The following is a 12205-nucleotide window of genomic DNA, read 5'->3' as shown; positions in this document are numbered from 1 at the left end:
ATACATTCTCCAAGCATTACCGTTTGACTGTGGCTGCTCGGGCGGAGGCCCGGTTTGGAGCTTCAGTGTTGCGGTCAGGGATTTCAATGTCCCGCCCTGGGTGAGTACTGCTTCGGTACATCCCACCAGTCTATGGATTGATCAGCTTGATGATATGGAAGGTAAAATTATGTATAATCATACCTGATAATTTTCTTTCCATTAATCATAGCTGATCAATCCATAGCCCCTCCCAGATATCTGTTCTGTTTTTATTCTGGTTGCATTTCAGGTTCAAGTTTAGTCTTCAGTTATTTCAGAAAGACTTCGTGTTCAAGTTCTTTCACTTGGATTCTTCAAGAGTTGAGACGAGTTTGTGTTACAGTGAGCTGCTGCATTCCTCTCCCCTCCGTTTTACGGGGCTGGATTGAGACATAAATTCTGCCGGCACTCCCTCCCGCTTCGTGCGGCTGTAGGGCAGCTTTGTACCCCTCCCGCTTCGGCGGTGTTAGGGTCAGTCAGCTCCTCCCGCGGTTGCGGTTGCAGGATAAGCCAGATCCCCCCGCATCGGCGGGTGTGGTGTCCCTCCCCCGCTCCGCGGGGATGAGCTGGACGGATTCCCCTCCCCCACTTGTGTGGGGATGAGCTGGGTTAATTCCCCTCCCCCGTTTCGGCGGTGGTGAGCTGGGCAGAGTGTCCCTTCGTGGGTGTAATTCTCTAAGTGCTGAGTCCTGCGGATGGAGCTTTGATATCGACATACTGAGGAGTTTCCGGCAGCACATGACCACATATAGGGAGGCAAAAGTTTGCTCTCTATCTCCACCTGCTGGTAGATGGACACAACCCACCAGTCTATGGATTGATCAGCTATGATTAATGGAAAGAAAATTATCAGGTATGATTATACATAATTTTACCTTTTGTTGTGCTTGGTGCTTTTTCAGTCTTGGAACCCCCAGTATTTTGCCTATTAATTTTCATTGGTTTATTTGTAGAAAAAAAAGAAGCATTGGCTCAATTAAAGGATGACCTGATGGACACCAGAGATCAACTGCAACTAGTAGAACAAGTAAGTGTGTAATGTGTATCCTGCCTATACACTGCCCCCACTACACACAGCTCTCTGTTCTGGTAAACAGTTTTTACTACAATCTGTCAACAAATGTTTCATCACACTGCATTGACAGAATAAAAAAAATGGACTTCTACTTACCTATTAGAGCTGAATACAAATAAAACTAAAGTAATATAGTAGATGACACCAGATAAAGACCGGCCCATCCAGTCTGCCCAACAAAATAAACTCACTGCATATGTATACTGATCTTGATTTGACCTTGCCATTTTTGGGGCACAGACCATAGAAGTCTGCCCAGCATTGGCCTTGTTCTCCACTTACTAAAGCTACTGTGGTTAAACACATGTATGCACAACATACTTGTTTCATATCTTAAGCCTTTATCTGATGTCTCTTTTTCCAGTCTTTCAAGGGGCAGCTCATTCTACTGAATGATACTGTGGAAATCTCTGATAGTGATCCGTATGTGGTACAATGACATTACACATTCAATAATTCAAATGCTGTTTTTGTAGAGTGTGGTATGCTATATAAAATATTTCATGATGATACCTCAGACTTTTTAACCCACTTATTCCCACAACAGGTCCTAAATGGTTTACGTAAGATCAACCAGTCAAATCTCTGGGAAATAAAACAAAGAAAAGAAGGCAGCATATTATAAATAGTTATTCCTTAGCATCCCTCTGGACCGGCCCAGGATTGGACTGATGGGGTTGTGCCATATGACCCTAGCCTCAGTATTTTCTCAGTCTCCAGCAGATAGGACGTGAGCCCATTAGTCTCTCTCTCTTTTTCTCTTTAAAAGAAAAAAGATTAAATAAATATTAATCCTTCTGTGCCTGGGGAATCTAGTTTAGAGGCTTGACAGGAGATTTTTTTTCCTCTCCGGCCTCTGGGGTGTTAAACTCGGGTGTCCCCGGGTCCCTCCCCCCTTCCTCCCCATCTCCCTTTACTAAGTTGGGAAGGGCTACCCTTTTGGTGGAAAGGGTATTTTGCCTTTGGGAGAGGCAGCCACTTCTTTAAAAAAAAAAAAAAAAAAGAGAAACCTTTCTCTCCCCAGAGCACTAACGAGCAGACAGCTTCGTCGTGTTCTATTGGTTTTGGTGTGGAATTACTTCTCCCACTCAGCTGTTTAAAAAAAAACCAAAACAACAGAACAAACCAAAGTGCCCCGAGGCCTGAACGAGCAATTTTCTTTGTGCTGAATTTTCTTTTCCCTCGCTTTTGTTTCGGAGCGACTTCTTTTAAAAAAAAAAAAAGCGCAGTGTTTACTTTGACAGCAGGGAGAGCTCCGCTATGGTGGAGAAATTGAAGCGCTGCACTGTTTGCCAGCGCCGGGGAGCGGGTGCTCTCATCTCGTGTAAGTTTTGTACAGCACTAGAAGTCCCAGCGGTGCCTCTTCCTCCATCCGCGTCAGTGGCTGTGCCTGCCTCTTCGGTCATGTCTTCCTCAGCAACCTCCTGTTCTGTTGCAGATCTCCCTGGTTCGTCGTTTTTGGCGCAAAAGAACGCCATCTTGTCTCCAGCTGCAGGGCCTGCAGCAAGCAAGCTCTCCTCTGATGTTCAGCCTTCAGGAGTGCAGGGGGAAACACAGGCGGTGCCTCTGGTGCAGTCTGGAGGGACTCAGGAGGGGGGCTTTCCCCCTGAGTTTGTCCTCCAGATGTACCAGGCATTCTTGATGAAAAAGTCTGGTCTTGGGACAGGAGTTGCAGGGGAGTCCTCCTCCGGATCTTTTCTTCCATCTAAAAGACCTAGATGCTGGGATCCACAATTGGATTCATTGTCTGAACGTGATGAGGATATTCCCTTCCTGGAAGAGGAGGAAGGCTTAGCAGAGGAGTTTTGGGAGGACCAAGTTCCTGCGGACCCTGCTACAGAACCCTTTCCCCAGGGTGAAGATCCTTCTGTGGCTTGGATCTTTCATAAGGAGGACTTGGCAGGAACTCATCTCCTTGGTCTCCTCCACTCTACATTTTGAGGAACAACCAAACCCGACTCTCGAGGTTCGTAAGGTTAACCTTTTGGTCAAAGGCACCAGATCTTCAGGTAAGGGGTCTGTTGGCCCAAACATTTTGTTTGGTTTATTTTTAAATTGTGGATTTTGAGATTTAAATTTGTAGAAATTAAAGGGTTTAAGAGAGTTTCCTGGGAATTACTGGGGGGGGGGGGGGGGGTTAAAATTTGTTAAAAGATTTTTAGTGGTAGTTTTCCCGGGGGGGGGGGAGGGTCTTAAAGGGGGTCTTTGGCGGGGTTTAAAAATAAACCATCGACGGAGTGGGTGTCTAAAGGGTTCATTAGATTTTTGATGGGTACTCTGATTTATTTTGGAATTTTTAAGGGGGCTGAATTATAGAAAAATGTGGGGGGGTTCGCTTAAAGGGGTTAATTTTGGAAAGTAAAACCATGGTAATGTGGGCATTGTAAAGTATGAACTAGTGGTAGTTTGGTGTAAGAATTCATCTAAACATCTAGTGAATAGCATTTTTCCATTATTTTCTATGGCAAAATTAAAAGTAAAAATGGAGAATCAGTTAAGTTCAGACAGGGTTCTAAACATCCATTAAAAAAAAGGTTCTAAAGGAACATTTCTTTTGGTCAAGAGATGCCAAGTATTCTAGCAGAGTCACCGTTGCCTAGGAAACAGCGGGCTTGTGAAAAAAAAAGGGCAGAAGCAGCTGAAGAGAGAGAGTGTGTTGGGAGAGTGTCTAGAGGAGAAAACAGGAGAAAGCAATTCAGAAATATTTTGAGAGGGACTTCCAAGGTTTGCTAGGGAACCTGAAATATAGTGATGAATGTGAATATTTTCATTAATAAATGTCAGAAGTTCTGGGAAGAGAATAAATGATTTTGGCTGATGTAAGTAGCAGAGTGAGTGAAGCTTAGTAGAGAAAATCCAAAGGAATATTCTTCCTTGAGAAGTGTGGATGGATGCAGTGTATATTAAGCCTCTGTGTTGTTTTTCTCTGAATGGAAGTTAAAAAAAATGAAGTATGAAACATAGAGGCATATTTTCAAAGCACTTAGCCTTCCAAAGTTCCATAGGTTTCTATGGAACTTTGGAAGGCTAAGTGCTTTGAAAATAAGCCTCATAGTGTATGGATTTGAGTGTAACAGTGTTTCAGCTGTATTTGCTTCTGTTTCTGCCCATTTTAGTGAAGGGGAAGTAAAAGAAAGGTGAGGCCTAAAAGACAGGGATTTTCCTATTACTTTTATTTTCATTAGTTTAATTGGCCACAGTATTTGCATATCCCTTTAAAAGTCACATAGTATAGCTGTTTTTTTTAGTGACAGGAAGATAAGGTTTTCTCTCCAAATTTAATTTGGTTAAGCTAGGTGTAGGGAGAAGTTCCACCAGGAAAGGAAACCAGGGACTACACGTCACTTCTTGGAAGGAAATCTTCGGGCCCCCACGCAAGAAAGAGTCTCACGCTTCCGACATCATAAGAAAGGAGACTACAGCTAAGTAACTGATTAAACAGGAGTATAAACTGACATACTTACCAGAATATCACCTGGGTTTTTCCATGGTGAAACCTGTGAACATATAGATTATTCACAAAGAATCAAATTCCAGTTAAAGTCTAAGAATTCAAAAGGTTAAAAAAGAAGAGTTATGCATTCTAAGGTTAAAGAATTTTTACTTATCTGATGCTTGTGCTGGTTCTGTAGTGCTTCGGATAATTCTGTTAAGAGAGAAAAAGTTAGTATAAAAAGGGAAAATTTGTGTTCAAATATTAAAAGCAAACGAATTATATTGAATTTCTAATATATAATTTAAAAAAAACTTACCAAAGTTGGTTAAGAATATAAAATAAGGATATAAAATTTAAAAAACTGAATTTGTTTTTGCTTTTTCTCTTGTATCTTGAATGTGGGGGATTAAGTAAGTTTAATGTACACCCGCCCTTTACCCTCAGCGGTGTAATCCTTGGCCCTCGGTACGATTACAAATGTTAATATCCTTTACACTGGAACTCATTATTTTGCAGAGAGTCTGAGGGGTGGGGATGGTTACATTAATGCCTAGCTCTTGAACGGGCTCGTTTAACTAAGAAAGGCTATTCCGTTCCAGTGATTGCTACCATGCTTAGGTCGTGTCGTCGGTCTACATCTCTAAATTATATTCACACCTGGAGGATTTTTGAGGCTTGGTGTTCAGGTGCTGGTATTGCTCCTTTCCGGGCTTCAGTGGCAGAGATGTTGGACGTTCTGCAGCGGGGCTTTGATAAAGGATTGTCTCTTTCTTCTCTTAAGGTGCAGGTTGGTGCCCTTTCCTGTTTCCGAGGTCAGATACAAGGTATGTCATTGGCTAGTCTTCCGGATGTCTCCTGTTTTTTGAAGGGAGTTAGTCTTCTTCGTCCTCCGGCCAAAGCGGCCTTTCCGTCTTGGGACCTCAATCTTGTGCTTTCCACACTGACGGGTCCTCCTTTTGAACCGCTGTGTTCTTGTTCCCTTAAGGATTTGACTCTCAAGACAGTGTTTTTAGTAGCCATTGCTTCAGCTAGGAGGGTCTCTGAGCTGCAAGCTTTTTCCTTCAGGCCTCCGTTTTTGGAATTTTCCAAGGAGCGAGTGGTCCTACGTCCGGTACCTTCTTTCCTTCCTAAGGTAGTTTCTTGGTTTCATCTTTCCCAATCGGTCTTCCTTGCTGTCCTGAAGTCTTTCTCGGGCACGGAGGATCAGAGGAAGTTGCATACATTGGATGTGAAGAGAGTGCTTAAACACTATCTGAGGGTTACTGAAGACTTTCGGCACACAGATCGTCTTTTTGTTCTCCTTGCTGGTCGGCGTAAGGGTTTGGCCACTTCTAAGCCCACTGTATCTTGGTGGATTAAGGAAATGATAGCTTCTGTTTACCTTCTCGCAGGGAGAGCAGTCCCGGAGAGTGTAAAAGCTCACTCCACAAGAGGACAAGCAGCTTCATAAGCAGAGCGGTTCTTAGTTCCACCCGCAGACATTTGTAAGGCGGCGACGTGGGCCTCTCTCCATTCTTTTTCTAGACACTACAGACTAGATGTACAGTGTCGACAGGAGGCGGTCTTTGCGGCTCGAGTACTCACAATGGGTTTGCTGGGGTCCCTCCCTTAGAATTACTGCTTTGTTACTTCCCATCAGTCCAATCCTGGCCCAGTCCAGAGGGACGCTAAGGAACAAGAAATTAGACCTTACCTGATAATTTGCTTTCCTTTAGTCCCTCTGGACTGGCCCAGGTCCCTCCCGTTTCTTTCAAGAGTACAGACTTGAACTTAGTTTCGGAATTTAGTTCTTTTCGGTCTTCTGCGATGGACCTGCTCTGCAAGTTTACAGTTCTATATAAAAAAAAAAAAAAGTTATAAGATAAATGTTATGTTTGTGCCATACCTCTTCTCTGTTGAGAGTTGGTGGTGAGCATTGTTACATGGCTTGTCCGTTGTTTAAGCGTGTTTTGTGTATGCTTTGTTGCTGCTTGGATTCCATGGGACACAGAAGGTTGGTCTTCCTTTTCTTTCCTGCTTTGTTATTCAAATACTGAGGCTAGGGTCATATGGCCAGGGATCCTATTGGCTCTCTAGTCAGAATTTTCTCAGTCTCCACCTGCTGGAAGGCGTGCACAACCCATCAGTCCAATCCTGGGCTGGTCCAGAGGGACTAAAGGAAAGCAAATTAGCAGGTAAGGTCTAATTTCTCCATAACTATCCTGAATCAAATATTTATAAAATAAAAAAGTCTTTAAATGCTTTCAAGAAGCAAGATACTGCTTGGAAAGAGAAGGAACTGTCCAGAACTCTCTTGAAGCGGATGCTAACAAAGGAAAAGTTTAGTAAAACAGTGATCGGATGAATGATACGTTTGACTAGTTCTTGGTATATCTACCAGATTTATCAGATAAACTGAAGCTTGACCGTGTAGGATTTTAAATATCAAACAATCCACCTTAATTATAATGCAAGCCTCCTCAAGTATACCTGGAAGCCAATGAAGTCGTATCAATAAGGGCGTAATACTGTGGTTCAGTGGCTGTCAAGGAATTTTACCATCTCCTATTGCTTTAGAACAGAATGAGTTTTTACCAGTGGAAAGAAAAGAACTTCCAAAATTTTGGGTGATATATTAGATACTTCACTTTCAGTGGAACCTCAGATAAATAATCTGTTCAGGAAGAAATTTTTAAAACTTAAACAGTGTAGGTCAACACATACATATATTTATGAAGATCAGTTTGCCTTGCTGGTTCAGATGCTAATGCTTCCTCAGCTAGATTATAACTCCATTTACTCATGAATTCCAATTAAAATTCAGAAGAAGCTTCAGCTTTTGCAAAAACAGCTGTTACAATGATCTTTAGATTAAAAAATTGGACGTGATTACTAAGTTATTGTTAATGATTTCATTGGCTTCCAGTCATATTTGAGGAGCTCAGATTTTGACTCAGACTCCGGCTCCTCTATTTTTCTTATTGTCCGATTCCCGCTCCAACTCCAGTACCTACTTATATTAGGCTTTAAATTTTTTGTTGTGGATCTAAAGTACTGGTAAATATAACTTTAGAGGGCAAAGATATTTATATATCAGTATAAAATGATAAATTTACCATATATTATAATAGTTTTTTTTTTTTATTTGAAGCTGGAATCTGAGTACATTTTTACAAACTCAAACACCACCCAAAATTGCTTCCAACTCCACAACCTGGAGGCATGTTTGTTAAATATTAGACATTTTAAATGTCAGTTTGCGTGTTGGGGTTTTGCCTTTCTTGTGGTTTATGTGTTAAATTTTAGCCTGTGTGTTTTTTTTTCTCTAGGATTTGAAACATATCACAAAGCGAAGAGACGAACTTCATAATGAGCAGGCAGCTCTGAAAGAAGACATCCAGGAGAGCCTGAGGAGAAGCAAGGAGTGTCAAGAGAAAGAAATAAGGGAAGAGCAGCAGCTGCAGCATCTTCAGAGGGCAGCCGAAGAAAGAAGACGAGAATTAGCAGAGGAAGAAATGGTAAGATGGAGCTTACAGGGCCAGACCTAATCACTTTCAGCAGTTTTTAGTTACTTGTGTCACAATAGCTTTAATTCTTTGATTCAATACAAGATACTACATAAACTGAAAAATTTGAGATTAGATTAATTAATTTATTTATTTATTCATGACATACATACCCCACATTAGCTTGAAATAGTAAAAGACCCCTAAGTTTTATCCGTGTTAAGTTTTAGTTTGAAATTAGAAGCCTGTGATTCCATAAATTTTATCCCTAGACTAATTATGTGAGTTATGTCAAATAATGCCTTAGAGAATGGAATATAAATGGTGACATCATCAGCATATATGTATGTCGAAAGACCATGTTTTTCTAAAAGATGACCAAGAGGCATCATCATAATGTTAAACAAAATATTGCCATTGTCAGAGGGAAAGAAACCTTGAGACAACATCAAAGTAAGATTTGAGTGCAAATGATGTAAAAATAAATTGGGAGCTGACTTGAGGAGATTGGGACTACCCCCCAATATACAGTGCTATTTAACCGGCCAGGAATGGCTCTTGACTGGTTAAATAGTGCTTAGCTGGCTATCTGCGAATATTCAGCAGGAGATATCGCTTAGCGGCTAGCCAGTTACATTGCGCAAGTTTTAACGTAAAACCACATATGAGTTTTTTCTTTTTTAGCATAGGTTATAGAAATTAGATTAAATTGGAGACATTTTATTCACCAATTTCCAGAAGAGAAGTCCTACTAGTTTGAAGTAGCAAAAGTGACAGAAGTTGATGATATGTTCTAGACAAAACGATTTGAGGCATAAGTTTTTTCTATGACAAGAGTCCACTTAGATCAGTGAATGAAGTGGGCAGATATCTAAAATTGTTTCTGTCGTATGATGTAACTTGAAATGTTTTGGGGTTTTTTTCTCAGACTCTACAGCGAGTCAGAAAAGACGCTGAGCATGAAAGAGAAAAGTTAGAAGAAACAGCAGCAAGGCTGAAAGACCAGAAGCAAGCATTAGAATGGGAACTGGCAAACCGAGAGAACAGCTTGGAACAGCTAACAACAAAAGTGGCCTTGTTAGAAGAAAGGGCTTCAAAACTCAAGCAGGAGGAGAAATGGTGCACAGCACTGGAAGAGGCACTTACTGAAACCAGTGAGGAGTCATTTCTGTGACAGTACTTTAGGGTTACTCTTTCAGGAAGTTGTTTGTTCTGTCTGGAACGCAGGGAGGCCGGTCCTACCTGTTAGTCTTTGCTAAAGCATTTCCATTGTTTCATAATATGGACTGATCTTTTAGCAGTTTTACTTCTCTTCTGACAAAGGCATTAAATCAAACTTCTTTTTATTTTAGAGTACCAGCTGTCTGAAAAAGAAAAGCAGTTGCAAGAGAAGAGAAATGAGTTGGTGGCCTTACAAAAAGAAATGGAAATTTCCACCACTGATCTGAACCGGTTGCAGGATCAGCTGATTTCTGAGAGAAGGAAGGAAGAGAAACGGATAGCAGCCCTGAAACAATCACTTAAAACGCAAAGGTCCCAGCTAGAAAGAACTCTTCAGGTACCCTCAGATGGAGTACTCCCACCTGGTTGGCAGTATATCAAATGAATTAATAAGAATGTTAAACTTATAGCACAAAGCATTCTGGGGCCTGTAGTCTTATTTTTCAAACAGGAAAATAGGATTCTGCAAACCAATATACTTTGCAATAGGAATAAAAAAAAAGCAAGAAGAGGATGCACACATCTCCTAATCAACAGGAATTGTAAAACCATGTATTATGTTAATAATCATTTCTGTAGTGTATTTGCAGCACTGTACAGACACACACAATGGACAATCTCTACTTGGAGCATACATCTTGACAAAACAAAAATACAAAAAAAACCCAACAGATTATAAGTTAGGACTGTGAAGAGTGAAGTAGGTGGTTATGAGTGTAGGTATTGATTGGGGTAATCCCTTTAATTGTATAATGTGAGGGATTAGATTGATGTCAACCCATCTCAGGTTTCGCTCTGTAACCAAGTTCAGTTGAGTGCTGAAGGCTGGTTGGGTTTTCAAGATAGCCACAATGATATGCATGAGATAACGTTTGCATATGGTGGAAGCAGTGCAGGTTTATTATTTATTTTTAAAATGTGTAGCTCGTAAAATCTATAGCTGCAAGGGCGTAACAATAGAACATACACGTTTAAAATATGACAGATGGGACAAGCTAACTAGTCCACTCTTAACAATACCATCCCCCCATCTAGAAAGAAACAGCTGTACAATTCTCCCAGTACCTGTCCATCCACGTAACCAAGAAATCAATATGATTAGTAACTGAGGATCAGTTACTAATATTTATGGAACAGTTTGCTTAAATAAGTGGGTCTTTAAGTGTTTCCTGAAAACATCAAATTTCTCAATGCCTCACAATTCAACTTGTAAAGAATTCCAAATTACTGGACCTTCATGAAAAGTTAATGCATGTCATGCATATTCAGTGTAGATAGCCCAAAAAACACAACTGGTTTGCAGCACTTGATGACCTACTATTGGGGGAGGGGGAGGTTAGTGGCTAACACACAAATACAAATCAGAATGCTTGCCTCAGCTATTCTGAATAACTGTTCGACCCTTAGGTCAAGTTTGGATTCGGAAAGAGCCATTTTTATTCTCCAAATAGAGAACCACTGTTGTAGAGAAAAAAGGAGTTTTATTTTTATAGCTAATATTTTTCAAATCTCAAGAAATAATAGGTTCTAGATAACACTATAAATAGCTGTAAATGAATCTAATCTGCCTGAAGTTTGTTAGCGCTCCTCAAGTTTTCTCTTGTGATTGTCTGTCTTGTCATCTTGGAAACATGCAAGAGCTATGTTAAGATAATCTCTACTAAGTGTGTCTGGTTATTTTTTTCTTACACATTAATGGTGAGAAACCTTTGAAAATGCAAAGATGAACAGGTCTCTAAAAGGATAATTTTGTAACAGTGTTTAGGTTAATAGGGCAGGAAAGCATCTATTGTAATGTTGCCTGTATGTCTTTATAAAATACTAACACAAATCCTTCAGAAATTGCACCTAGATTGAAGGTGTGTAAACTGTAATTCTGTGCACATTCTGCCCTAAGTCTTCCCCTGAGTATGCCTACTGTAAAAATGTGTGCTGACTTGCACTGTACACACTCTTAATCATGACCTAATTTTATAAAAGTCCATTCACTATTTTATGCATGACAATAATTTCTAAAATTACTTTCCACATGTGCAGGATGACATTCATGTATGTAGCCAAGCATACTGAGCTATGTATCTCAGTCTGATAGCTCTAAGCCCTTATCATTATTTTAACCTCTACACAAACACACTGTTTTACTATGGAAAGATTAAAACTGATGACAGGCTTAGGTGAAATGAAGATGATTTGTGTTACCTTTGCATTACCCTTCAGAAGCAGGCTTGATGTACTGTACCCAAAGTTTGCACTGTACCTATTGTGTGAATAAAAGGCAGTTGGTTTAGTGGAGCTGAGTTCAAATCTTGCTTATGCTACTGATACTTATTGGTACTTTAGCAAGACATGTTACCTCCCATTGCCTCAGGTACTCACATCATTTTTGTAAGCATTCTGGGGAAGGAGACTTGTACCTGTATATAATTTATTCTATTGTACTCTGGTATTGAATGCAATATAAATGCAAAAACATCACTTTCCAGTGGAGCCAATCAAGTACTTTCCAAAGCCACTAAAATGTTGACTGCATCCGTTGAATATGAACTCTTTCCTTTAACTATTCTTTGAAGCAGCATTCTCTCTCTCTCTCTCGCTCTCTCTCAGATCTATGTGTCTCAATACTTTGTTGTGTCTCTTTACCTTGATATATGAGGTAGTGCTTGATTTTTACAATTAGGAAGAAAAGCATGAGAACCTATGCCTGCGGACAGAAATGGCTTCCATAGAGCAAGGAGCCCGTGACAGCCATGAGCGAGCAAAACGCCTAATGAAGGAACTTGGTCAACTCCAGCAGGATTATCAAGAGCTCCAGAAATGGGTACAGGCTGCTTGCACTATTATATGAAAGAGAAAACTGAGGAAAGAACTCGACTTTCGTTGACCTTCCATTATCTTGTAACTTTGATCAGCATTCTATACCTGCTGATCGTAATTGGGCTGATTTTACTAAATTTTCTATTTTAGATA

General features: G+C 40.5%; 1 protein-coding gene across 2 annotated transcripts in view; it reads left to right on the top strand.

Annotated features, from left to right (window-relative positions):
* The window catches only part of CNTRL (centriolin), a 152379-nt gene that overhangs the window by 115531 nt on the left and 24643 nt on the right, over positions 1-12205 (top strand). For both annotated transcript variants that reach the window (XM_030207567.1, XM_030207568.1), the window contains 5 exons: positions 975-1048; positions 7841-8029; positions 8946-9171; positions 9370-9575; positions 11916-12056. In XM_030207567.1, coding sequence (XP_030063427.1) covers positions 975-1048; positions 7841-8029; positions 8946-9171; positions 9370-9575; positions 11916-12056 — 836 coding nt within the window. The remainder of the gene's footprint in view (positions 1-974; positions 1049-7840; positions 8030-8945; positions 9172-9369; positions 9576-11915; positions 12057-12205) is intronic.

The sequence above is a fragment of the Microcaecilia unicolor genome, chromosome 6 (genome assembly GCF_901765095.1).
Source record: "Microcaecilia unicolor chromosome 6, aMicUni1.1, whole genome shotgun sequence".
Classification (NCBI taxonomy): Eukaryota; Metazoa; Chordata; class Amphibia; order Gymnophiona; family Siphonopidae; genus Microcaecilia; species Microcaecilia unicolor.
This window is presented reverse-complemented; position numbering and strand designations above follow the sequence as displayed.